Source organism: Neophocaena asiaeorientalis, unplaced genomic scaffold (genome assembly GCF_003031525.2).
Source record: "Neophocaena asiaeorientalis asiaeorientalis breed wild unplaced genomic scaffold, Neophocaena_asiaeorientalis_V1.1 scaffold251, whole genome shotgun sequence".
Lineage (NCBI taxonomy): Eukaryota > Metazoa > Chordata > Mammalia > Artiodactyla > Phocoenidae > Neophocaena > Neophocaena asiaeorientalis.
This window is the reverse complement of record NW_020173377.1, coordinates 7627775-7653714: the sequence shown is the minus strand read 5'-3', so window position 1 is coordinate 7653714 and position 25940 is coordinate 7627775. Positions and strand designations below refer to the sequence as shown.

General features: G+C 42.4%; 1 protein-coding gene across 11 annotated transcripts in view; it reads left to right on the top strand.

The window, feature by feature from the left end:
- Positions 1–25940, top strand: part of FHIT (fragile histidine triad diadenosine triphosphatase) — a 1420480-nt gene that overhangs the window by 1223137 nt on the left and 171403 nt on the right. For all 11 annotated transcript variants that reach the window (XM_024746516.1, XM_024746512.1, XM_024746515.1 and 8 more), the window contains one exon: positions 17745–17813. In XM_024746516.1, coding sequence (XP_024602284.1) covers positions 17745–17813 — 69 coding nt within the window. The remainder of the gene's footprint in view (positions 1–17744; positions 17814–25940) is intronic.

The window sequence follows — 25940 nt, the reverse complement described above, 5'->3', positions numbered from 1 at the left end:
AAACGCAAAAGAAGATTTGTGCAGTGTGTGGAGAAGGTGCTGTGGCTGATCGAACGTGTCAAAAGTGGTTTGCGAAGTTTCGTGCTGGAGATTTCTCGCTGGACGATGATCCACGGTGGGGTAGACGAGTTGAAGTTGATAGCGATCAAATTGAGACATTAATTGAGAACAATCGATGTTATACCCCACGGGAGATAGCCAATCTACTCAAAATATCCAAGTCAAGCATTGAAAATCATTTGCACCAGCTTGGTTATGTTAATCGCTTTGATGTTTGGGTTCCTCATAAGTTAAGCGAAGAAAGACCTTCTTGACCGTATTTCCGCATGCAGTTCTCTTCTTAAACGTAACGAAAACGTTCCATTTTTAAAACAAATTGTGACGGGCAATGAAAAGTGGATACTCTACAACAATGCGGAATGGAAGAGATCGTGGGGCAAGTGAAATGAACCACCACCAACCACACCAAAGGCCGGTCTTCATCCAAAGAAGGTGATGTTGTGTCTATGGTGGGATTGGAAGGGAGTCCTCTATTATGAGCTCCTTCCGGAAAACTAAACGATTAATTCTAACAGGTACTGCTCCCAACTAGACCAACTGAAAGCAGCGCTCTATGAAAAGCATCTAGAATTAGTCAACAGAAAATGCATAATCTTCCATCAGGATGAAGCAAGACCGCATGTTTCTTTGATGACCAGGCAAAAACTGTTACAGCTTGGCTGGGAAGTTCGGATTCATCTGCTGTATTCACCAGACATTGCACCTTCGGATTTCCATTTACTTTGGTCTTTACAAAATTCTCCTAATGGAAAAAATTTCAAATCCCTGGAAGACTGTAAAAGGCACCTGGAATAGTTCTTTGCTCCAGAAGGTAAAAAGTTTCGGGAAGATGGAATTTTAAAGTTGTCTGAAAAATGGCAGAAGGCAGTGGAACAAAAGGGTGACTACGTTGTTCAATAAAGTTCTTGTTGAAATTGAAAAACGTGTCTTTTACTTTTCCTTAAAAACCGAAGGCACTTTTTGGCCAACCCAGTACACAACAGTACATGCCATCCCATTTATTTCCGCTATTTCTATAAAGAATTAATTGTATCTCCTGGTTTCAAGTCCAGTAGAGATTCAGGGTTGAGAGATCCATTCCTGTAATCTCTTGAATGTCGGGCAGGAAAGCCTCCTTTTTCCTCCTCCTTCTCCTATTCCACTTAATTCTGTACATATCTACTGAGTGTCTTCTGTGTGCTAAGCGTCATTCCAGGTGCTGAGGTCACCACTATGAATATGTCAAAAAAATTTTTAAAGTAAACAAATAGAGATTGTAATTACAGGTGGGGAAAGGGGATTGTGTCATGGAGACGGTGTTATGGTGGAGGTCCTTTTATATTAAGGAATGGGGAGAGTCCTCACTAGGGAGGTGTCTTACTTCAGGCTACTACAGCAGGACACCGCAGTCTGGGTTCATTAAACAACAACACCTTCCATGGTTCTGGAGGCTCGGAAGTCTACAATAAAGGCATCTGCAGAGCCGGTATCTGGTGAGGCCCTGCTTCCCGGTTTGCAGATGGCTCCCTTCTTCTATCCTCACATGGCAGGGAGCAGAGAGAGGGAAGCAAACTCACTTGTGTCTTTTATAAGGTCCCTAATCCTATTCACGAGGGCTCCACTCTCATGACCTAATTACCTCTCAAAGACTGCATCTCCTAATACCCATAGCATGGGGGGCTAGGATTTCAGCATATGAATTTTAGGGGTACACACACATTCAGTTTATAGCGGGAGGTATACTTGAACAGAGACGTGAACGAAAATAACTAGAAGAGCTGCTCAAATTGGTTGTGCATTTCCTTATGGTGACAGGAGCCATGCTGAGGGCTCTTCGTGCGTTATCTCATTTCTTCCTCTCTGCAGTCATTCGAAGAAGGTCCATTAGTATCTGCATTTTTATACCTCTGGAACCCAAGGCTCACAGGTGTAAAACTGTTTCCCAGGGTCACTCAAGAAATGACAGTTGGAATGGGAATGTCATCTTCGGTCATATGACCTTAGAACTTGGCAGACTTAACCATCAAGCTCTACTGCCTGAAGCTTTGTATCCCTAAGGGAGAGGCCCCCAGGTCTCTGCTTTCAGTCTCCTTCCCCAGTGGGTTGAAAGCAAAGGTTTTCACGCTGTGCCGTGCGGAAGCCCCAGGGCTTCTGGGAGCTGGGATATGTGTGCATGGGTCTTGCATTGGCTTGTGGGAGAATGGTCCTACTTCTGTTTGTTTTATACGTTAGGATTCAACTGAATAAATTTTTAAAGAATAGATTGAACTCCTTAGAAGAGAGTTGGAAGGTGACTTGTTCCATGAGTATTTATTTAAACATTTAATTTAAAAATGAAAGTTTTTGGTGGTCAGGTAGCAGCAGTAGAGGTGAGGGTGGCAGCAGCAGAGGCGGCAACAGCAACGGTGGCTGCAAACACTGACACTGATGCTAACTAAGCTCCAAGCACGAGTCTAAGCGCTTTGTGATACTAACTCATTCAGTCCTCACGTGGGGTAGGTTCATCCTACAAAAGAGGATTCTGAAGCTCGGAGATGGGTGACTGTCCACAGCTGGTAATAAGCAGGATCGGGCAATGAGCTCAGCTGCAGAATCTGTACCTCATTACCCTGTGACACAGGGTTGGGGACCTGCAGCTTCTCTGTCACTGGGCTTAAAGTGAACGCTATGCTTGCTCTGAAATCCAGATTTGGTGGCTGCGTGTCTGTAGTGAGCACTTTACAGCTTGCCCTGGCTGTGGGACTTGTCACTCATTCAGCGTTACCTGTGATGCTCTCTGTCTAGATTTTTTGCTGGTGTAGGTATGTTTCTTGGGAGCAGAATATGATTCCCAACTTTCATACCCATGAGCCCGGCATGGCCTGCTTGTGGAACTCCTTTTAAAAGATGAATTGTTGGTTAATCACATTCATGAATTAAGCCAGTGCCGGCAGTAATCAGGGCCAGGCAGCGTCCTAAACCGACACGAAGAACCATTTGTTTCTTTCCGTGCAACAACACACAGTCAGCCATTCGATGATCTTCTTGACCGAAAATTAGTTCCGAATATTAAGAGGCATAGGAAAGTCATCATAAACTGTTCGTCCGACCTCGCCTCCTGCACAGCCAGTCCTGACCGGTGCAGTGAGGGGACATTCATGCTGAACGTTCCTAAGAAGGTCTCCGCCACTGTAAATCCTGAGTCTGTGGCCAGATTCCTGGTAAATTGAAGATGTCGTCATTAGAATTCGACTGCAGTTCCTTCTGTAAAGGAGGTTCAGGCTAAATGCATGGTGCAGTGCATCTTCCATGGAGGTGAACCGTGGAGACTGAAGCGAGCAAGGGTTCCATTCTGCATTGAAGAATTAAAGGAGTTTAGTCAACAGAAATCCCAGGCCTTGGTCAGTGAAATCATCCAGAAAAAGAAATGTTATCGATTTCCCACATTATCTAATTTCTGGGCACTGTCTATGGAATCACTCTGTCTCATTGAATGATGAAGTATACTATGAGAAAAATGAGGGGTGGGTCCAAGGCTTTCCCCACTGCTTATTTCCTTTTTTATTATTATTGCCTTAGTAGTATTCATCGTCTGTGCCTCAAAGCCACCGGACAGGGTCCCACAAATCTCCCTGGCCCCCTGTGTGGGAGCCAGGCTAAGATATGCAGCCCTCTGAATGCTCCCAGATCATCACTCTAGACCCAAACTGAGATATGATTTAGGAGGTCCCTATAACCAGGGATCTTTGGCCTAATCGGAGTCATTTATCCTGTCTTGAGCTATCAAATCAATGCTCGTGGGTTGCAGGGAGTTGGATGAGCGTGGTTTTTCTCGTATGTTTTACAATGACTACTTTGAAAAGAATCTCATTTGTGAAGTTAATGCTCTCTGTAGCATATCTGGGAAGAATCCTTTTCAAGAAGTAGCAGCTCCGCTTAGCAGCTCTGTAGGCTGAGATTTACTCCATCCTAAAAGAGGATGTCATTTCTAAAGCACGACTCCGAAATAAATACCTGCTCTCTTGAGTTACGAGGAAAACGTAATGCTCTAAAAGATGGTTCTGCCTAATTCTTTCTAATTCAGGAACATTAGAAGACAAGAAAGCATATGGATCGAGAGAAAAGCGGGATGTGAAAAAAAGAAAAAAACCAAGGAGAAGTATAAAATTTGGATCACGCTAAGTTCTATTTATGCTGAACGTTTTATTTTGTTGAAGTCTTATGTGAAAATAGCCATGTTGAAATGACGGAAATCTTGTGTTCCGCTCGCGTGAAGGAAGGGTAATGTTTGTTGGAAAGATTTTGCAGTAACAGTGAAAGTAAGGAGCATATAGCAAAGGAGCTCATAGCAAATCATAAAATGTTAGGAGAGGGTACAGGTCCTCTTAGGAACTCTTAGCTGCTTGCTGTAGTTCCTGCTTCAAATAACAACACAGCCTCACAATGTTGCATGCAGGTCCAGAGATATTTATTCATACTAGAGAAACGCAGCTCTGTGTGAATGAGTGCCCCCTGAGAAAGTTTCAATAAATTGTCCTGACCCACCGCTAAAGCAGGCTGACGTGTCCTGAAGTGACAGCTGTCACTTTAATGCATCTCATCACCTCTCAGCGGAGGCTGAGTATCTGGATCTCATCACACTGCAAAGGATCTTTGTTTCTAGGTTTCCCCTGGCATCTTTTTTTCCCCTCTAGTTAAACAATCCAGTCTGAGCTGTTGGACAAAGAGAAAATAAATAAATATATCGTTAAGATTCAGTGATTATTTTTTTAAAGCACCTGCTTTTTGGAACACCGTTTGCAAAAAATTATTTGAATTTGTAACTGTTTGAAATGATAATGCCATAAAACTATATTAAGTGATTTTCCTAAATAATAACTTGCACTGATAGCAATATGTGACACCATCAACTTGAAGCTCGACCTAAGATCTTGTCTGGATTCAGTTACTTCACGGTGACCATTTGATACTCAAGTCGTGTGTCTGTTTAACCGCATTCAGAAATGTCCAGTCTGTGGTATCCTGACCTTCCTGGTCCCTTTCCTAGCACTAGAAAGGGAATTAGCACAAGCTTGCCCTTTATGGCTGAACTTTCTGGGTTTCTCATTACTTTTATTTAAACCAGATATTAAAGGCAAAAACTCTACTAGAGATGCACTTGGCTAGTGAGATAATTAGGAAACACCGTCTCCATAATTACCGTATCACTGTCTCTGGAGGGACATGAAAGCTTGTCCTGTCCCTTTAACAGGAGAAGTTGCCGATCCCCTTAACATTTTTTACCCCTTTAGACTGGTAATATTTCACAAAATTTTTGCTTTGTAAAATATTCCTAAAGGGAGGCTTAAGCGATAATGCACAGATTATGGAAATGATGCCCATTAAGTAGAGGGTGAGATTCTGGAAAGCCACAGAGCTGCTTCAAAACGTGTAACCTCCATTAGAAGCTTCATTTGAATGTTAATTCATGGAGCAGTAAATGTTTATTATTTTATGTTTTATTGAAACATAAATTAAAGAACTGTAATTACGTGTATGGCAAACGGCAAAGCAATGTACATTTGTCACGAAATGAGTAAGACAAGGAAAAATGCTACCGCTGTTTCATCTGCATCCAAATCCTTTATTGTAGACCCAACAGAAAGACACCCAGAGGGAATAACTCTGTAGATTAATGTTCTGATGTGGTGTGTAAATAAAAAACATATATGCTAGATATTCTTCCTAGTGAAGAATGCATCCTGGAATTAATTTGTGAAGTTCAGAAGCTATCCAAAGAAAGGGTGGGTTTCTTCTTCTCTCCTGAGAGAGAATCACAGCGACTCTTATTAAAGTTAATGCTGAACAAAGAATCCCTCCCCTTGGCAGTCGGCTGGATACTGATCGTTTTCAGGATAAGCTATTGGCTCCAGACACTCAAGCATATATGAGAAGTTTTTAAAAAGGACGTACGTGAAGCTAGAAAGATAAGACCTTCAAACTTACATTTTGATAAACCGATACTTTTCAGTGGGGAGGAAAGGCATGTGACATGCAGTCAGAATGGCTCCAGCTAGCCCACATTCTTGCATGTGCAGGAACTTCTAAGCAGAGGGAAAAGACAAGACTGGTGAAGAAGATCTATGTGTATGAGGTTACTTTTTTCTTTTTCTTTTTTTTTTTTAAGCAAGCTAACAAGTACGATCACAGTCATCTCCCCACCCACCATCTATCCATCCATTCATTTGTCCTTCCATCTATTCATCTACGTATCCATCCTTTCAACAATTACACAATGTGTTCTCTAAGCTAGGAATCTGGGAGGAGGGGGAAAGAAATAATCAGGAAGAAGATATGGTAAGGACTAAGCTAGAGTTCTAGAGTAATGAAAGAGAGAGAACTGTAATTCTTGATATTTTGTGATAAAAGCAGTCATTGAGATACATACAAAGAATCAGAGGAACCCTGGAGAGTCTGAAGGCCACACAGAAGAGGTGACATCTGAACTGGCTCTTAAAAACTGAGAGGAAGATGGAGAGAAGGAAGGAAAGGAACTCCACATGGAGGGAGTTCCTTTTTAATTTTTTCTACCAAGAATATATAAACACAACAGCTACAATGGTAGCTCATAAAATACAAGAGTGACAAATCCTGAAACACTCTTGTATCTCTTGAAAGTTGTTTTGCTGGAAGTAGCACTAAGGCGCTTTCCCTGCAAGGCAGCAGACAGAACCAGTTTCACAAAGAACCTCTGACCTCCTGCTCCCACTCCTGCCTGTGTGGCTCGACAGGAAGACTCTACCCTGGAAGGGTCTGCCTGGGCTTCCACTTGCCTCGTTGCAGGAGCATAACCTAATGTTGTAGGAGTGACCATATTTGAGGATTATCACGGTTTTGCGGATCTTGCTTGAGTTGGTCAGCCTTTTGAAGGGCAATGATTACAAATTCTCCTGTCTTCTTGCTGACCAGTTTTAAGAACTTGAAGCTGTTATGGTCACTTTGAAAATCAGTCATGAGCCAGAAGATGACAATACAGAATATTTTACAAGATCTCTCTCAAATTTGTGAGTTGTCTGTTCTCTCATGGGACTCTCTTGCACAAGTGCTCAGTATCCTGAGGGTGAGTAGTATGCGGGGGCAGAGGGATGATAACCTCCTGCTGGGCTGTGTTTCACTACCCCTCAGGTGCCAGTAGGAAGTGTCGCACCTGGGCTTTGGCCTTGAGAAAACCTACTCACTCCGCCTCCCAAGGCCTGCATTTCTTTCTCTCTCCATCTTTCAAGTGGAGAGAAAAGCAGTATCCCAACACATAAGATTATTGTGTGGGTTGTATGAAACAAGTAGATAAAGTGCTTAGACCAATGCTGCCATATTCCAAATGTTCAGTAGATCTTATTATCACTATGTTACACAATAGTAGTTTTGAAAATATTTCTGACAACCCGCTTCTGCTATAAACCAGAAGGCTCGGTTCTGCAGCGAGCCTTGCTAAATAGATTCCACCCCAGACCATCACCCATCCCAAAGCTCATGTTTTCTTCCTGGCTGGATTCTTCCTCACTTGGTTTGGGGAGGCCTCACCTTCTGCTGCAAAGTTTAGGGTCAGTGTGAAAACACTACCAGCTACTAAGTTCCAAAATAAGTGTCACTGCAAGTGCTTCTGCTCCAGGGCCTTGAGGATGCCTTGACATGTTTGACTCAGGAATAAACTGAGTTGTCTGTCAAAAGGCACAGGCACAGTGATGGTTTCTGGCCCTTGTGTTAGCAAGTTCCTTCCTGTAGCATATTGCAGCTGGTGTGCCTTTCATGAAACAGAGGAAACACAATTTTCCAGGTGCCGCAATCGTCCCAGTCAAACTGAGAAACTTTAAAAAAAGGTAAAAGATAAAGAACCAATTCAGTTTCAAAAAAATCCCCGACTTTGTTGAGACCCTGTGGAGTTTCGTGGCTTAACGGTTGTGTCTTTAAGCCGTACATCACACTGGTGGTGTTCCAGCTGTGAGTTGTAATAATATATCATGAGAAGGATGGTGCTCCAATGATGTATGAGCGCAGTACATCATCTGAGCATCACAGCTTTCATGATGTATGGCTCCAAACCACAATGAGAGTTTAAAGGAGCTTTTAGTGACCAAGCAGCTTTAAATTTCAAATTTTTAAAAAATTAAGGTCTTTTCAAGTCAAATACAAGCAAGCTGATGGAATCTGATGCTGTATAGAGCATCACTGAACTCTGAAAGCCTGGGTATGTGTCTTTTCCTTTGGACTTTAAGTTCACAAGGTGGAAATAATTGGCAGGCTCTTCTTCAATTCCCCCTCCACAAGAAGAGAAGCCCAGAGAACTGAACAAACGTGAGCTAGTGTCAGTGCATCCATTTTGCCAATCAGTTTCCCCCGTCTTCCACACTGCACACACGAGTAGCTCATCTTCACTGCAAAGTACTGGATCACGAGATGCTGTAATAGGTAGTGGGCAAACCCAGGAGAGATTTGTTTTCTTTGTTTTAAGGTGTTCTCCCACTAAAAGTTAGAACAAGAAGAACAGATAAAAAGTAGATTAACTTCCTTACCCATTGTTCGCAAATTCAAAACAGGACATAGGGGAAGAAAACTCACCTTTTCTATCATTCGTCTTGGTAAAGTAAAGGAAGCACTGATTGCAAATGAGAAGAAAAATAAAAGATGAATAGCGTATAGGCCACTCACCCTGAGAAGGAAGTGGGAGCTATTGTCATAGTTCCATCACCTCTCCTGTTTTAACGATATGTTTATAAGACGGCGATGTTGCTTGTGAGAATGTACCCACTTCCTTTAAAAACCACTCGCTTTTGGGGGCAAGGAAATCACTACCAATAAGAAAGTAGGTGCTGGGAGAACTGCTCCTCCTCTATTTTATTTGTTTATTTTTTTAACCCTACTACGGTAAACAGAACAAAATGAGAAATCTCCCTACTGTTTGTGTAGTAGACTCAAACGAGAACATCAAGAGACAATTATATTTCAAGTGGCTTCTTCCATTTTCCTTTAGTGAGTGAATTAAAGGGAAGAATGGTGGTAGAGTTACTGCCATGTGGAGAGAAACATCTGGGCATGAGGCATTAACACAGTCTCCCTTCCCGTTATCTTGCCTCTAGTTTTTCACTTCTTTGGCTTCCTCCAGTAGATTGTAACTCTCAAATTACTGTAGGTTTTTGGTGTCTACCTCCTACCTCTCCCTGACTTCTGAAGGGCAGAACATCCTCTTTTCATCAAATAGAAACATTTACTGTCTCAAAAAGAAGTCCCAGGCTTCTTTTGTACTAGAGGCTTAAGTATATAATCTAGGTAATGGAAGCGTTCAGAACAGGCCTCCCCAAGATGTGCGCTTTGGCACGTGGATTCTCTTGAGCTAAAGGCAACGGAGACCCTGTGGGCTCAAGAGAAACTACTTCCCCTCCCTTAGCTACCTAGAAGAATTTCAACTGGGGATTCCTCCCAGAAAAAGAGTTATTACCAAAGATAAATTTTATCTAAATTTCCCCGTCTATATGGCAGGGCAGACCTCTAATTACCAAACTTTGCTCTTCTTCTCACCGTCCTGTGAATGACCCTCCTGTCCTTGGAAGCCCCAGTCCCCTATCCCATTCCTTAGCTCAGGACAGCGTATGTACCTCATTTTAGTTTTCTGTCTCTGTACCTCTCACATATATTCGGTTCCCGTACGTACAATATTAAATTTGATTTTTTCCTGTTAATCTGTCTTATGTCAGTTTAACTCTTTGAGCAGCCAGAAGAACCTAGAAGGGTAGAGGAAAGTTTTCTTCCTCCCCGACAGTAACAACGATGTGGCAATAAACGCATCACCCACTACTCTGATGCTGTGATTTGAACAATAGGAGTGATGCAGTCTTAGCATCTAAAGAGATGGGGGCTCTTTCATCTGTTACTTAAAGAATCCCCCAAATTTAGGCCACTTCTTTCCTATAGAGAAAACACGGACACACCATTTAGTCATTTCTTTCTCATAAGGTAAAAACACTTTACTTACACATTTATAGTACTTTCACATCATTCATCTACCCGTTTTTAAGGTGTTATCCATGATAAAACATCTGCTACCACTTACGTGAGAACACTGTGTGCCACTAACTGTGCGTAAGGCTCTGTATGCATTACCACGTTCTCAGCAAAACACTGAGACATAGGAGATGTTACTGTGTCCGTTGCAGCAGATGAGGAAACGGAGGCTTACGGAGAGTAAGTAAATTGTCCGAGGTCACCAAACTGGTCAAAGTGGCAGATCTGGGATTCTAAGCCAGGTTGAGGGGATGTCAAATCCCAATTTAGTTAGGCTATCATCCTTCCCAATTAAATAACTGGTATTTGGGTGAGCGTATGCCCTGGTTTATTTGTAACGGTCTGGGTTTAGATGTATATGTACCTTCGTCGACTTACAACAGGGTGACATCCCAGAAAACCCATCGTAAGTTGAAAATATCATTAAGGTGAAAATACATTTAATATACGTAACCTATAGAACGTCATAGCTTAGCAGCCTGCCTTAAACGTGCTGGGAACACTTACATTCGCCTACAGTTGGGAAAAATCATCTAACACAAAGCCTATTTTATACTAAAGTGTTGAATAGCTCATGGACCTTACTGAATACTATACTGAAAGTGAAAAACAGAATGGTTGTCTAGGTACAGATGGTTGTCAGTGTATTTGTTGTTTACCCTTGTGAGCCAGTGGCTGACCGGGAGCTGTACTGGCTGCCACTGCCCAGCATCACGAGAGAGTATGGACCCACATATCGCCGTGAGCCTGGGAAAAGATCAAAATTCAAAATTCAAAGTATGGTTTCTACTTATTACATTTGCACCATCGTAAAGTCAGAAAACTTTAAGTAGAACCATCGTAAGTCAGGGCCCGTCTGTAGTTATAAACAGGCCAGTGTAGTGATGAACAATCTCCTTTCATTCCCCAAATTCCCCTTTGGACAATAAATTATACGGCCCCTCCCTAGTAATATGTTTCATGCTGGGAAATCTGATTTCTGCTGGTTTTAAGTACTCTTATCCGCCTGTAAGGGGGGAAAACAAAGAGGGGAGGGAGGGAGGGAGGCAGGCAGGCAGGCTCTCATGAAGTTGTTTTGAAGGGATGGCCTTCTAACTCCATTCCTCTGCTTATTGGCCATTTACACATCTTCTCGGGAGAAATGCCTATTCAACCCCTGCCCATTTTCTTAGTTGGGTTTTTTGTCTTTTTATTACTGAGTTGTAGTAGTTCTTTATACGACTTAGATACAAGTCCCTTATCAGATGGATGATTTGCAAAATAATTTTTCTCCCATTCCGCGGGTTGCCTTTTCACTTTCTTGACTGTATCCTTTGAAGCACAAAGTTTAAATTTTGGCTATGTTCACCTTCTTCCACTTTTAAGGACCCTTGTGATTACATTGGGTGCAGGTGGATAATTCAGGGTCATTCATACTCTCCCTGTTTTAAGGTCAGCTGGTAACAATGCTAATCCTTCTGCAACTGTAATTTTTCGTTGCCATACAACCTAACATATTCACCAGCCCTGGCATTAGGATATGGACATACTGGAGGGTCCACTGTCTGCCTCCCAAAGCAGTGTTTTTGTTTTCCTTCAGAATCAGACTTGCCTTCTGTGATTACTCATTAATCTGAGGGAGAGGGATTCATACTGGGGCAACTGATGGAGGTTGCTGGACCCTAGTTATGGAGCAGGGTAGCTCTCTATCTCTAGTCTTCCCTGCCCTTTCCCCGCCATGCTTTTATCCCTTCTAGACAAATTAGAATATGTTCCGACAACGACAAAACACATCAGTGTGACTATACTGACCATCCTCAGGTGAGTATGGGGTAAAGTAGATGTGTTCAAAAGGATGGAAGGAGACACACAGATCGTGCAAAAGAGGCGGGACCTATAAAAATGTTGTTAAGGTATTGACACTGAGAGAGACCCTACATTTGGAGAAAAAGATAATGGAAAGGGCTTTAAAAGCTAAAATTTACTCAAGCAGATGAGCCAGGAAAGGGTGGATCTACTGCTTGGTGCCAACTACATACAATTAATAAATTAGGGGGGAAAAAAGACTTGACATTGAACAACTCGGTTAATCTATATTTATATCTGGCATGACTTTGAACTAGGAAGACGTAAGGTGGAAATGGGACTTAGGAGATAACATCCTTGCTTTAAGTGAATTGAGATCTCTGGGCAAAGGCAGGTTCCATCCCCTGAGGGACGCAAGTCCGAAAGAACTTGCAGATGTGATCAAAGACGTTACTGAGAAATCACGGAGCTGGCAGAGGCATCAAGAGGCCATGGCGAAGAGGTGTCCTTATATTTGGAATCTGGAGAGGCAGGGTGGCCTCCTGAGAGATGGTGTCACTTGGTGGTGAAGAGCAAATGCTCCAGTGTCTGATGGCAGACTCAGGTTCAGATTTCACCTCCTGGTCACGCCTTCAGGAGCTTGGCCACGTTGTTTAACCTCTTTGGTCTATTTTGTCTCTTGGAAATGGTGATGCATTTATTAACAACCTCTAGGCAGCATTGTAAGGGTTAATTGAAATAATGCTGTAAATCAACCCAGGGACTGGTATGCAGTGATCTTTCATTAAGTATTACCAACAATTACTACTACTAAGGGTAATAATAATAATTGTAGAAACTAGTAGACTCAGGAAACTTAAGGCCATATTTCCTCACAAGTGATTTTCTCCCTCCTCTGCAACTACCGCCATGGATTTCTTTGTGAAACTCCTCTTCCTTGGAAAAGTTATCTGTGCTTATTTATCTCCTTTTCTTCACCTTCTACTCTCTCTCAAATCCTCTTCAGGAAAAAAAAAAAAAATCCGCTTCAGTTTTCTTTCTTAATATCAGTTTTATGGAAACATAATTCACATACCATAAAATTCACTCTCTTTAAAGTATACAGTTTCATGTTTTTCTAGTATACTCACAAAGTTGGGCAACCATCATGACTATCTAATTTTAGAATAAATTCATCATCCCCAAAAGAAACGTCATGTCCATTAGCAGTCACTCCCCATTCTCCCTGGCAACTGCTAATTTACTTTCTATCTCTATGAATTGGCCTATACCGGGCATTTCATATAAACAGAATGATATATCTGGCCTTTTGTGTCTGGCTTCTTTCACTTAGCATAACTCACTTAGCATAATTCTTTCACTTAGCAGTACTTCATTCCTTTTTATGGCCAAATCATATTCCATTGTCTGTCTATACCACATTTTTTTTATACATTCACTACTTGATGGGCATATGGGTTGTTTTCCCTGTTTGGCTGTTATGTATAATACTGCTATAAATATTCATATACAAGTTTCCGTGTGGACCTGTTTTCAGATCTTTTGGGTACGTACTTAGGAGTAGAATCCTGAATCATATGGCAAGTCTATGTTTAACTTTTTGAGGAAGTGCAGAACTATTTTCCAAAACAGTGACATCATTTTGCATTTTCACCAACAGCCTGTGAATGCTCTAATTCTCTGCATTCTCACCCACGCTTGTTATTTTCTTTTTTTAAGATTGCCATTCTATTGACTGCTAAGTGACATCTCAATGTGGTCTTCATTTTTATTTTACTAATGACTGATGATGTTGAGCATCTTGCCATGTGCTTTTTAGTTAAGATTTATTCTCCCAGTTTCATGGAAGCTAACGCAAGCTTTCAACAGTGCTGACTGTTGATGATACACTCCTTGAAATTCCTTCTTCCATCAGTTTGAGAGCTTACCCTCTCTTGATTTGCCTCCTTCTTGGCTGTATCCTTAATCTGAGTCCTGCTTCTTCTCTTCCCAAAATTCAAATGTTGAAGTGTCCCAGTTCTGAATTTTTAGCTCTGCCCACTAGGTTTTTTTTTGCAGGACACTTATATCCACCTGAAACTAAATTGTATATTTATTTTCTTGCTTATTTTCTGTATTACCCTTTGCATTGTAGCTCTATGGAGGCAGGGACTTTGTCTTATTCATTACTATATCCCTGGTTTCTAGACTAGAACTTGGTTCTAAATATTTTTGCATGAATAATTATAAATGTTAGAAAAATGTAAACAGATGTTATATGAATAAAGAGTGGAGATCTCCATAATTAAATAAGTTTCTGGATTGCTAATTAAACAAATTTAACCATGTGTCTTTTGAGTGGGTCTTCTCTGACACTGTGCTAGTGAGCATTGTGGAATTTTAGTTGACCGTGAAAACTTTTTTGGTATGCAGTGCATCATGGATTTTTAAAAATACTCTTCCCGGGCTTCCCTGGTGGCGCAGTGGTTGAGAGTCCGCCTGCCGATGCAGGGGACGCGGGTTTGTGCCCCGGTCCGGGAAGATCCCACATGCCGTGGAGCGGCATGGCCCTTGAGCCATGGCCGCTGAGCCTGCGCGTCCGGAACCTGTGTTCCGCAACGGGAGAGGCCACAGCAGTGAGAGGCCCGCGTACTGCAAAAAAAGAAGAAGAAGAAAAAAAAAAATACTCTTCCCACTCAAGCAGCTATACTGTAAAATTTAATCAGAGGTTTTGATAGCACTTAAAAAAGTCAATTGTGATCACCAAAGTTCAATATGAAGAACGAATTATGTCGAATTATCTCCGTATGTGCTGTTCATGGGGGTTTTATCAGAATGCCATTCTGTTGGAAGGCCATGACAATGGTACTCCTTCACAACAGTGAGGTTTTGAGCAGGCTTTATGGTGATTTCCCTTTTCTGAGAAGTTGAGTGCTTTGTCAGGATGTTGTGATCAGTCTGTCACTTAAGAATTTAAGTCAAGCTCTCAGGCTGTGTTGAGAGCTATGCCCTTGGGGAAAATCACCTATACAGTGAGCTGTTTGCTGTCATCAGTGTCACAGTGAATTTAAAGTGCTTACCAATGATCAAGGGTGGCAGTTCCAGGACTGGGTGGTAACAGAGCCTATAGAAATAGCCCTGAACACTAACCCAGGAGAGCAAGGTAAAGAAAAAGAGGTGTGGGATGGGCCTGGACCCAGGAGGTTTCCCTAATGTAAGTTCACAGCCACCTGTATGTCATTAGTGGACAAGAACAGACATATTCGTAAGGACAAGGCACAGAGGGTGACCAGAGAGCGGCAAGTCGAGGAAGCATTCAGTAATAGGTCTCCCATAATGCAACAGGGCGGGCAAAACAGTGAGTGACCTTGGTGCTTACATTAGCACATTTTCAGGAGAGGAGGTCAGGAACCAGATGGATCCTGTGAACCATGGTTGCGGTTGTCTAAGTATGGCCCTGGACCAGCAACATTGATATCACTGGGAGTTTGTAAGAAATGTGAATTCTAGGGGCCTGGTGATCTGTGTTCCACCAAGCCCCGGGTGCGTGCTCAGATTTGAGGACCACTAGTCAAAGCAACAGAAATAAGCTTTAGCAACAGAGTAACTTTAACCATGTCCCATTCAAGAAGCTTCTTAAGTATCTTCCCTGCTGGTGTGGGAACCAAGCCCTGAATGTGATCTCTATCTGCTGATTAAGAAATAAATAAATAAACATAAATAAAAGGTAAGAGTAATACTGCTGCAGTTTTGTGTATTAAGTATTCAGTATGTACTAAGCAGCGTGCTAGGGACATGGTTAGCAGATTTGATCCTCTTAACAGCTCTGTGAGGTCGAAACGGTTGCAACCCCCCTTATGGATGAGGATACTGAGATATAGGCCTTATGAGGCAAAAGCAAAGAGCTAGTAAGTGGTAGGCCCAGGATTTGCATTAGGCAGTTTGGCTGCAGAACACTGGTCTGGAATACCTGATGATTGAAAGGTCCAAGGGAGATGGTAGGTGGGTGGGTGGGTGGATGGATGGATGGATGGGTGGATGGATGGATGGATGGATGGATGGATGGATAGATAGATATAAGAAAGGAAGGAAAGGAGGGAGGGAGGAAGGGAAGAAAGAAGGAGGAAAAGAGGGAAGAAAGAGGGGAAAAGGCTAGCTGCAGGTTTGGGAGGTAAAGGTTGAGTGCGCCTTCTTTTAAGGGTGGGCTGTTTCCATGTACTGTGGCAGTTTTGCTGTCTTGCTGTTAAGTCAGCTAGCCCACGTGCATCAATCACTTTCAGCCTGGGCTTATCCCGCACTGCTTCCTTCTAAGAATTTGTTTCCATGGGTAGGTTGTGATGTATTTTTCCCTGTTTGTTTTTTCTCCTCGTCTCCCGCTGCTCACATAGTCTTTGTGACTTAGGCATGCACTCGTCCCAGTTGCCGAGGAATCCATGACCGGCTTCATCATTAACTGGAGAATATTCTGGGAAAAACATGTCACTCTTTGGGGACCATGTGCTCAGGGGCTGATGTGAAGCTCCTCTCTGCTTTATTCACCTTGGAACGCCTTGTTCCCTGCCTCTGCTTTAATAGCATATCATTTTCCCCTCCTCATGCAGCAAAGCCACAGGGACACTTATCTCACATTCTCCGGAGGCCCTTTGGAGGCTTGGAGACTCGGATCCTGATCACTGTAATCAAGAAGGGGTGGTTGTGATCGGAGACTAGGTTTGATTCTATGTCTGCCTGTCCACATTTAGGCTTTTCCTTTTCACATTCCTCCCCCTGGTTTGTGAACATAGCTCAAGGGCAGGAGTGAGGTTTAACTTCGGCTGAGGTACAATAGAGGCTCCTTGGAAATAAAACTTTTAAATGGCACTTTAGCCTTGAAGGGTTTTGAATTAGATATGCTGTGTGCCTGACTCATGATCTCTGCATAATAGCATTGCTAAGTATATTACCTGGGCGCTTTAGTAGACTAGAGAAACGCACCGTTGAAAAGATTAACTTCACAGAATCGGCGTTCTGTGCTGACAAAGAATGTGGTGATGTAAGAGCCAGATGGGCTATCTTCCTGTGCTGACTCTACCACTTCCTCTGGGGCTTTGACCTCTCTGAGCGTAGATTTCCTCATCTGTAAAATGGAGATCATAGTAGAACTTGCCTCAGGGGATCATGTAGATCATTAAATGAGATAAAAGCTTTCTTATCATAGTAACTCAACACTTATTAATCAGTGAGAACTATTGATGTTACTATTATATGATTATTATTTGAAGCCCCTGTTCTGTAACTTGCTCCACTCTCCTTTCTACTTTCGCTCCTCTGCTTCTTTACTTATGCCATTCTCTGTTAGCCAATCCTTCTTTCTTGTCAGTTTCAGAGTTCCTACGGTAACCTTTTAAGACGTGCTGTCACTTCAAAGCACTGGCTAAATACAACCAAGACTGACAACTATGGGTAATTCCACAGAGCCCCTAAAACACTGGCACTCACACTCTCACATATGCCACCACATTGTCCTCTCTTGTTTTTTGTTTCGTTTGTTTTGTTTTTTTTGCGGTACGTGGGCCTCTCACTGTCGTGGCCTCTCCCGTTGCGGAGCACAGACTCCGGACGCGCAGGCTCAGCGGCCATGGCTCACGGGCCCAGCCGCTCCGCGGCATGTGGGATCTTCCCGGACCGGGGCACGAACCCGAGTCCCCTGCATCGGCAGGCGGACCCCCAACCACTGTGCCACCAGGGAAACCCCCTCTCTTGTTTTGAGCCTCTATTCTCTGCAGATTTCAGATATAGTTACTGAAGGTGACCATCATCTTCCTCTGAAAAATAATCCAGCTGGAGCCAATATGGAGTAACTGGACTTCATGGGAGCGTCATTATCAAGTCTAGAAATATATGGGGAGATAATCACATTTTATTCTTTCTTCCTTGTACTTTTTCAGCATGTTCACATCCACGTTCTCCCAAGGAAGGCTGGAGACTTTAGCAGGAATGACAGCATCTACGATGAGGTAGGTCTGCTCTCTCTGATCTTATTGTTTGATTATCGGGGCTGGAAGTGTGAGGAAATCAACCTAATGAACCAGGAACCCTGCGTATATGGTCTTAAATGGGATTCTACCCAATAAGCCTTGGGAAGTGGCAGTAGAGGCCAAGGAGCCAAGAATGGCCATTGCAGAAACTGAAGACAAATGAATTACAATGATTTTCTTTTTCAAATGTAATCTGGCAGAAACCAAGTGTCTTTGTGATTTCTGTCCTGTCATCTACCAAGGCACTAAACATTTTCATGGAGATACAGCCCAGAGGTTCCGTAGGAGATAATCTAGAGTGCCACCAATGGAAATCAAGCAGATTGATATATGATTTTTTCTTTTTTTAGTTGAATACTACATTTAATTTTAAAACCACTTTGGAACTCGGCTTGCCTCTCCTAACAGCATTTATTCAGAGTGGAACTTTGAGCTATGGTCAGCAGAAACTAGGTTGGTTTGAAGGATGAGTGTAACCCCTGTGTCATAAGCATTTAGCAGTTAACTTATTACTTCCATTCAAAGATATAAGTGTGAAACCACTATAAAGATGAGCAGCAAGAAGCAGGTGATCTGCTCCTAGGACCTCATCTACATGAGAAGCTTCAGATGTCTGTCTGTGCTGTGCGGAGCGTAGATCCTATCATGGATATGCTGGTGTAAAATACCAGAAGAAAATTTCAGTTTAAATATTTCTTTCAGCAAGGAGAGGGCACCTGTGTTCCCCACGTGTAAGAGCTGATCTGATGGCAGTGGGGCTCTGGAGTGCTTGGTTGGAGAGGTGAAAACACTTGTTTTCTTAGGCTGAACTGTCCCCTTGAAATCTTGTTTGTATTCCAAATGTGCTTGTGACAGAAGCTGCAGGGCTACATTTCAGCCCAGTTTAAGACATGATGTCCAAGGCTGAGGTTGGTGTGTGGCCTTTCTCTCCTCCACACTCTTTTGCTCTCTCGCGTACACTCTCCCAGTGTCTCCAGCCTCACAGGTGAAGCAACACATGTCCCTGTCTCCTACCCATTAGGAGAAGCTTCTCAGGAGAAGTAATTGCTAAGAGAGTTTTCTTTTTCCCCATTAATTGCTGAGTCGTAAGTCCCCACTAAGGGAGATTGTGGTACGGGACTTGAAGATGTTGAACTTCGGAGACAGGCAGAATTAGGTTCAAATCCCCAGTGCCGCCTACTGGGATTGTGTGATGTTGGACAAGTCACGTAAACCCTGTGTTTTAATCCCCTTTTCTTTAAAATGTAGATAATATATAATACATACACTTCAAAAGGTGGTTGCATGTAATGTATGACATACTGTACATGAAAAGCTTATTACAGGGATTGGTACATACTTTATTTATTAAAGTATGTACCAATCTGGTACATGCTGGTAAAGTATGTACCAGCATTTATTAATAACTGTTTCTGTTCTTATTACCATTATTAGTTTTGTTTTTAAAAAACCAGCAACGGTGAGTAAATGGAAAACCTGGATTTGAAGCCAGGTCATTGGATGCCCCCATCCAGCGCTCTTTTCAAGGGTCAGATTTCCCATTTTCCCTCTGTCTTAAACTGCTCACCCTGAGATTCATCTTACTCTTTGTGCAAAAATACGTCTCCAGTTTGAGCGCATAATAAGATAACGCCTAGAAAGCAGCACGAGAAACATGAGGCATTGCACAGGCGTTGTTGGTACAAGATGTAATGGACATTAGACTGAGTGACCTTAATCAGAAATGATGGAGTAATGAGGGGCAGCATTCTTTATACTGAGGGGAGTACTCACCCCCGATTATGCATCTCTCCATGAAATACAACAAACATACTGCCTGGGAGGGTGGGCAGTGGGAGCAGGGACAGCAGGAGACTGAGCTGCGAAGAATGGAATTGTATTCCTACTGCTGCAGAAGTAGAAAATGACGGCTGGAGAAGCTCTAGATGATAAATTGGCTAGGAATGCTGTATTCTCCCTGGGCACTGTTTTAAGAGGGATGGTGACAAATCGGAGAAGGTTCACAGAAAGGTGATTAGGATGACAGAGCCTGGAAACTGTTACCTTGGGGAGTCATCGACGGTGAAGATGTGTTGTCGGAAGAAGGGAAGGCTTGTAGAGGGAAGGCTGTGACAGGGTCACTCTTTCTAAATATCTGAAGGGCTGGCGGGTAGAAAAGGTATTAAAGCTGTTCTATGTGGCTCCAGAGAGCAGATCTGGAACCGTTAGGCATCAAGGAGTCAGGTATCAGTTCCACATAACAGGTCAAATTGATAGAAACTTCTGAATACTTAGAGTGCCTCGTGAGGGAGGGGGCTTCCCATCCCTGGACCCGTGCAAGCACAGAATGAATGACCGTGATTCTTCAGGAGGACTTGTCCATCCAGTTCTTGGATGGGCCGCGTGGCTCTGTGATTCCCGTCTTTACATATCTGACCATTTGATGGTTACCTCCATTTTTAGGTTACGACAGTTCTGTAACAAATAGTGTAGGGTTTTTGTTGTTGCCGTTAGTGTTACAGCATTCGGGTTACTGCCTAATAAAATATATCCTTTCCTGTTCAGTTCATGGGAATATAAGATATAACTCGTCCTTGACTTACACGAGATCACTCTAATGAGTTTTCTCATTCCCAGCCTCCTTCCTGCTTTTCCCCTAGCTCGGCGTTGCCTATTGATGTTCCGTGGGCTTTGTTTGCCTCCTCATATGTGTTTTATTTTGCTTGTGAAGAATTTTTTAATGGCGTGCTTTATTTTGCCTGCAACATATTTTTTTAATGAGTCTGGATGCTATTAGGCATGTCACTCATTCTCGAGGTCACTACCACTCCCTGTCTCTTACCCGGCTTGCCTCACTTGTTTATGATACCAGCCTGGCCTTTGAAGGCATTTCATGGGTTACTCCTCTTCTCTCTACCACTCAAATATTACTAGTCCCCAGTATCCTCCGTCCAGTCTGTATGCCACTCATCCGTAACATCCATTTCACCTCCTTACTTCCTCATTTACAATGCTGTGGTCCTGGGTGAGTTCTTTGACCGCAGTAGTGGGTCTGCCCACCTCCCCAGCTCTTCTCAGCCTCATTCCTTCTCACCACTTGCTTTTGTCAAATTCTCGTTCCCACCGCAGGGACTTTGCACATGTTGTTTTCTTTGACTGTACCTTCTTCCGTTTTCTCTTCCCCTTCATATCTTCTTCCAAATCTCAGTCCAGATATTACCTCCTCAAAGAATCCTTTTTACTGATCCCCCCCACCTCATCTAAGACAGCTAATCCCCTATCCCCTCCAGGAGAAGCCTATCGTATTTCCGTGTTTATTTCCTTCATAACATTTACCACACTTGAAATAACTTCTTAGTGTATTATTCAGTGCCTGCATCCCCAGCTACACTGTAAAGCCATGAGAACAGGGACCTAATCTGCTATAGAACAAGTAAATAAATAGTTGTTCAGTGAACGGATACCTGAAAGAACAGGGTGTTGAAATAGAGGAACTCGAAATTCCCTACTAGTCCTTACATAATTTAAAAGGAGAGAACATCTTGCTTTTCAGAAGGTCCATTTATTAACTCATAGCTGCACTGGGTGAGATTCTGACATGGTGATATCAGCCATCTGAGGTTAATTTAATGGAGCATTGATGGAATGAAGTCTGTTGGTCAGAAATCAGTGTACAGATGGCTGCAACTTGTGGCACATCAGAAGGGCTTGGTGAAGTAATTATAAACATCGTCTGACTGCTAAGCAAGTCTGGTAGGCATATGTCAAAGCTGATAAGAAACTTGCCTCCCCTGAAACCCAGACTTGCGTGTCTGTAACAAATACAGATGTGGGATTTGCTGAAAACCTGCACAAGAGTTTCCCTTCCTTTCTTTCCAACTTTGATTATCACTTCTGAGTTCACCTTCATCTGCTCTTCCTCCAGCTCTCTGTCCTGAATGTGTCTTTATGCATTTTGTTGGATAATTTATCTTCCTCATTTCAGACGATTAGTCTCTCTTCTCTCCCTCAAAGCCAAGTTCAAACTCCATCCTTTCCAAGACAGAATCTCTTGTAAAGCCCTTTCTTGATGGTTCTCTATGCAGATCTCATTTATATGGTGCTCCTAACCCTTTCTATATCTATGTTATTTAAATTTCCATGAATTACATGAGGCCTTGTCTGAACTCAGTGGACCCTTCATTATCTTGACAAGTCGATGAAGATTATGATAATAACATAAATGGGTCCTTAGATAAGAGAGCATGTACAGCTAATGTGGGGGATGGAAACACCCCTTGCCTAATGTCGTGGTATATCATCTCATTAACACAGTAAGGCTTACCCTAGCTGTGTCCCAAGTAAGCAGCTCTCATAACTGTATTGGACAATTCATTGAATGTTTATGGGTGACATTGAATGGTTGTGACTGTGCATTGTATATAAAACCCATTATGGACGAAGGAAGTGACTATTATTCAGGCCAGTGAGACTAGCAGTCAGCAACTGGAAAAACTCAACCATGAATTTCATAGACAGAGCAACTGTGGGTTCAGGCATATCATGGGAAACAATTGCTTGGCTAAATACAACGCATGGACAAAATCAGTTCTCTAAAATGCAGGTCATTTGGCCCTGAGGGCTGGAGAAAACGATTACCTTGCTGATAATATTTATTGTTGAACTCGGATCTCTTTCACACACCATTTGACAATGGGCTCAAAGTCCATGGGTCCCCAGTTGACTCTCCAAAAGGGAAGGAATGTTTCACTGAGACAGTTAATTAGCTTTTTTTCCTCTCAGTTCAATGATGTCCTCAGACTGAGGGATGCGTTTTAAAGTGTTTGAGAGTTTCCGATTGTAAACTTTGTTATCTCTTGTTAAGGATGCCTTTGGTTCTTCTTCAACTCGTGAGAACTTTTTTGTGTGTGTGTGGTACGTGGGCCTCTCATTGTTGTGGCCTCTCCCGTTGCGGAGCACAGGCTCCAGAGGCGCAGGCTCAGTGGCCATGGCTTACGGGCCCAGTCGCTTCGCAACATGTGGGATCCTCCCGGACTGGGGCATGAACCCGTGTCCCCTGCCTCGGCAGGCGGACTCTCAACCACTGTGCCACCAGGGAAGCCCCATGAGAGCTTTTAACTCCAAGAAGCTGGATGTGATCTAACCAACAAATAAATATACAGTGTGATAATTTAATGATATGTGACCTCAAATTCTCTCTGAGTGGATCTCCAGGTGCTCTTTTGATACCTATTTGAACGATAAAAGAACTTGGTAGACATCTGATTTACCCTAACTTATGTCAGATTATTACTCAGTTAAATCTCTATGTCCTTTGGAAAAGGGAAACATAAAATTAGCAGAGTAGCATTTATCTGGTTAAAAGATATTCCCACCCGTTTTTCCTAGTAGAGATAAGAATTCAGGGAGGATGTAAATTCAGATTAGTCATATTTGATGGCATCTACACATGTGGAATGTTGAGGAGCGTGGAAAGCTATTGTGGTGGTGATGGTGGGCTGGGGGCCTCCAGAGAATATCACGAAGTCAGTGGACACTTAAGAGGAAATAAAGAACGAAAGAAGGCAGAAGAGTGGCTGCCGATGAGAGGACAGTTATCTACAGAATGGGCCTCAAGGCAAAGGGTGCCACCTCTGTGGTTTTTCCTGGAGTCGGCTTCCAGAGAACTGACACCCTGAGTGAAGTAATTATAAACACTGTCTGACTCCTGGGTGTTTTCCCACAGCTGTCCTTCTCTCTCATCTGAATATGCTCAACTACATATTAGTGGGGAATAAGCAAGAAAAAATTAACTGCATATCAGTCTATCCATGGTACCAAGTAAAACCACTCCATCAAACTGTTCTGTGTGGTCCTCCCTCATTATTCTCTAAATAAGGCATTGTTGTGTGCCTTCATCAGTGAATTGTCTCACCAAACAGACATATTCCAGCAGAAATCTATAAGATGCTTGCTAGTTAAGGTGGACAATACCTGCTCCAAGAAGTCCTTGTTGCTGGGGTATCTTTCTTTCTGCCTGTTTCACACAATTCTGTTCTCAGACACTATTAATGGTGTCAAACCTCAGTTAATATCAAGACTTGAAGACTGTGCCATTTGTGTATTTTTTAAAGTCTTGGTTAGGTTTATAATCACGGTTCTTGGCATAGCTATCAATGAAGAGTCACTTAAGAAGAGTGTCCAAAATGTTTTGATAACTGTTTAGTCTATGACCCACTAAAGCAAACTATCAAGATTTTGTATAACAAATGTTTCCAAATCAATTTTACTTAGAGAATTGAGAGTGTGGGGAATAGGGATAGAAAAAAATTTACAGGAGGAATATGTTACGAGCAGAAATGGATAAATACAGCAAGAATAAAAAAGATATGGATTAAGCATTGACACATTTATATCAATAAATTATAATAGCCTCAAAGAGAAAAGCCCCCAACCATTTGACTTGATCTCTCTCTTAAAGAAGAAAAGCAAAATAAGCAAGAAATTGGGGCGGGGGGGGGGAAGTGAAGATAAAAATTAATACAATTTTAAAGCCCCAAAGCATTTGAAAATGCTTTTGCTTTTCAATTATCATCTGTCATTCACTAGACAAAGAAAGATAAACTTATTTCAAATAACCTTTATAAATAAATCCTGTTACCCCTTAGCTTGGAGCAGGGCTTATTCTTTGAAACTACCATGTGTCGTGTTCCAGCAGACATGAACAATAGACCTCTGAGTTGCCTGCTTCACAGAATGTACATAGAGCCCTGCAAACAGAGCCTGGTGTTTGGAGTCCCAGCTTGGGTGCCCACAATGTGGGTGTTCTTTTGTCACCATCAGGTTACATCTATCTGTGATCAACGTCCCCCGTCTGTACTTTGCACGTTGTATTCTAAAGCAGCACTGCCCAATAGACATAGAATGTGAGTTACATACGTAATTAAAAATGTTTTAGTAGCCACGTTAAAACGAGTGAAAAGAAATAGGTGAAATTAACTTTAATGGTATAATTTTTAACTTAGTATAACCCAAATATTATCATTTCAACACGTAACTAATATAAGCCATTATTAGTGAGATATTTATATCCTCTTTTTGTATAAGTTCTTGAAATCCAATGTGTATTTTACTTTTCCAGCAAATCTCAACTCAGGCTAGCTACATGTGGTTAGTGTCTACCAAATTGGGTGGTGTGGTTCCAGAATTTATTCAATCCAATTAGCTTCGTTAGTTTTCATAAAGTGTAATTTGACATAAAACCTCTCAATGTTTTCACCCTGGCCCTCCAAATCCAAAGGACAATAATTAATTTTTCCGGGTCCTGAATATCATAACATAGGAATTATGTCATTAAACAATGAGGTCAGGTTCCATCATCCCTGATCAAGACTTTGTCGAAGTCTTAAAGATGAAATGACCTCAAAGATGACCAGATAGATCCCTCTACACAGAGTTCACCTTTTTTTAAAAAAATCTTTTTGCTACTGATTTCACCAGGGATGCGCCTAAAATAATCCATGAATTTTGGAGGACAGATAAGCCACCATGTTAATCACTGTTTCTGAAGATTATAACTTTTCTATGGGTGGCCCAATCACGCATTACTCAGGTGGCTGAACTTTCTTGTTCTACTTTTGAAAAGAAACACATTAAATGTCCTTTTGACTCAGTATCGTCTAGGGGTTCAGTCTGGGGCTCTGACTCCAGACTTGGTGTTCGTTCTCAGCTCTGTGTTTTTGTACAAGTTGCCAAACTTTTTCTGTATCTCAGTTCCCTCATCTGTAAGATGGGGATTGTGATGGGGCCGCTGTGATAATTAAGTGTTATTACATGTAAAGCCCTAAAACAATTCCGGGTGGACAGTTAGTGCTCAGTAAATACTAGCCTTTATCATTTGTGTAATTATTAACGTTATCGTCATCGTCATCCTGAGGGTGTGTCAGAAGCGTTCTAAGGAGTTGGTGGGAGTGGGTGAGGAGTCTGACTGGCCAGAGACCACCTTCTCTGGAGACTCAGGAGATTTTCCAAATCCAAAGAACACGTTAAGGGGAGATCATACGAGTTCAGTGTCATCGCTTGTGACTGCTTTCATGCATGCCTGTGAGTGAGAAGCCTTCACAGACATAGCAGCTCAATAATTTGTGA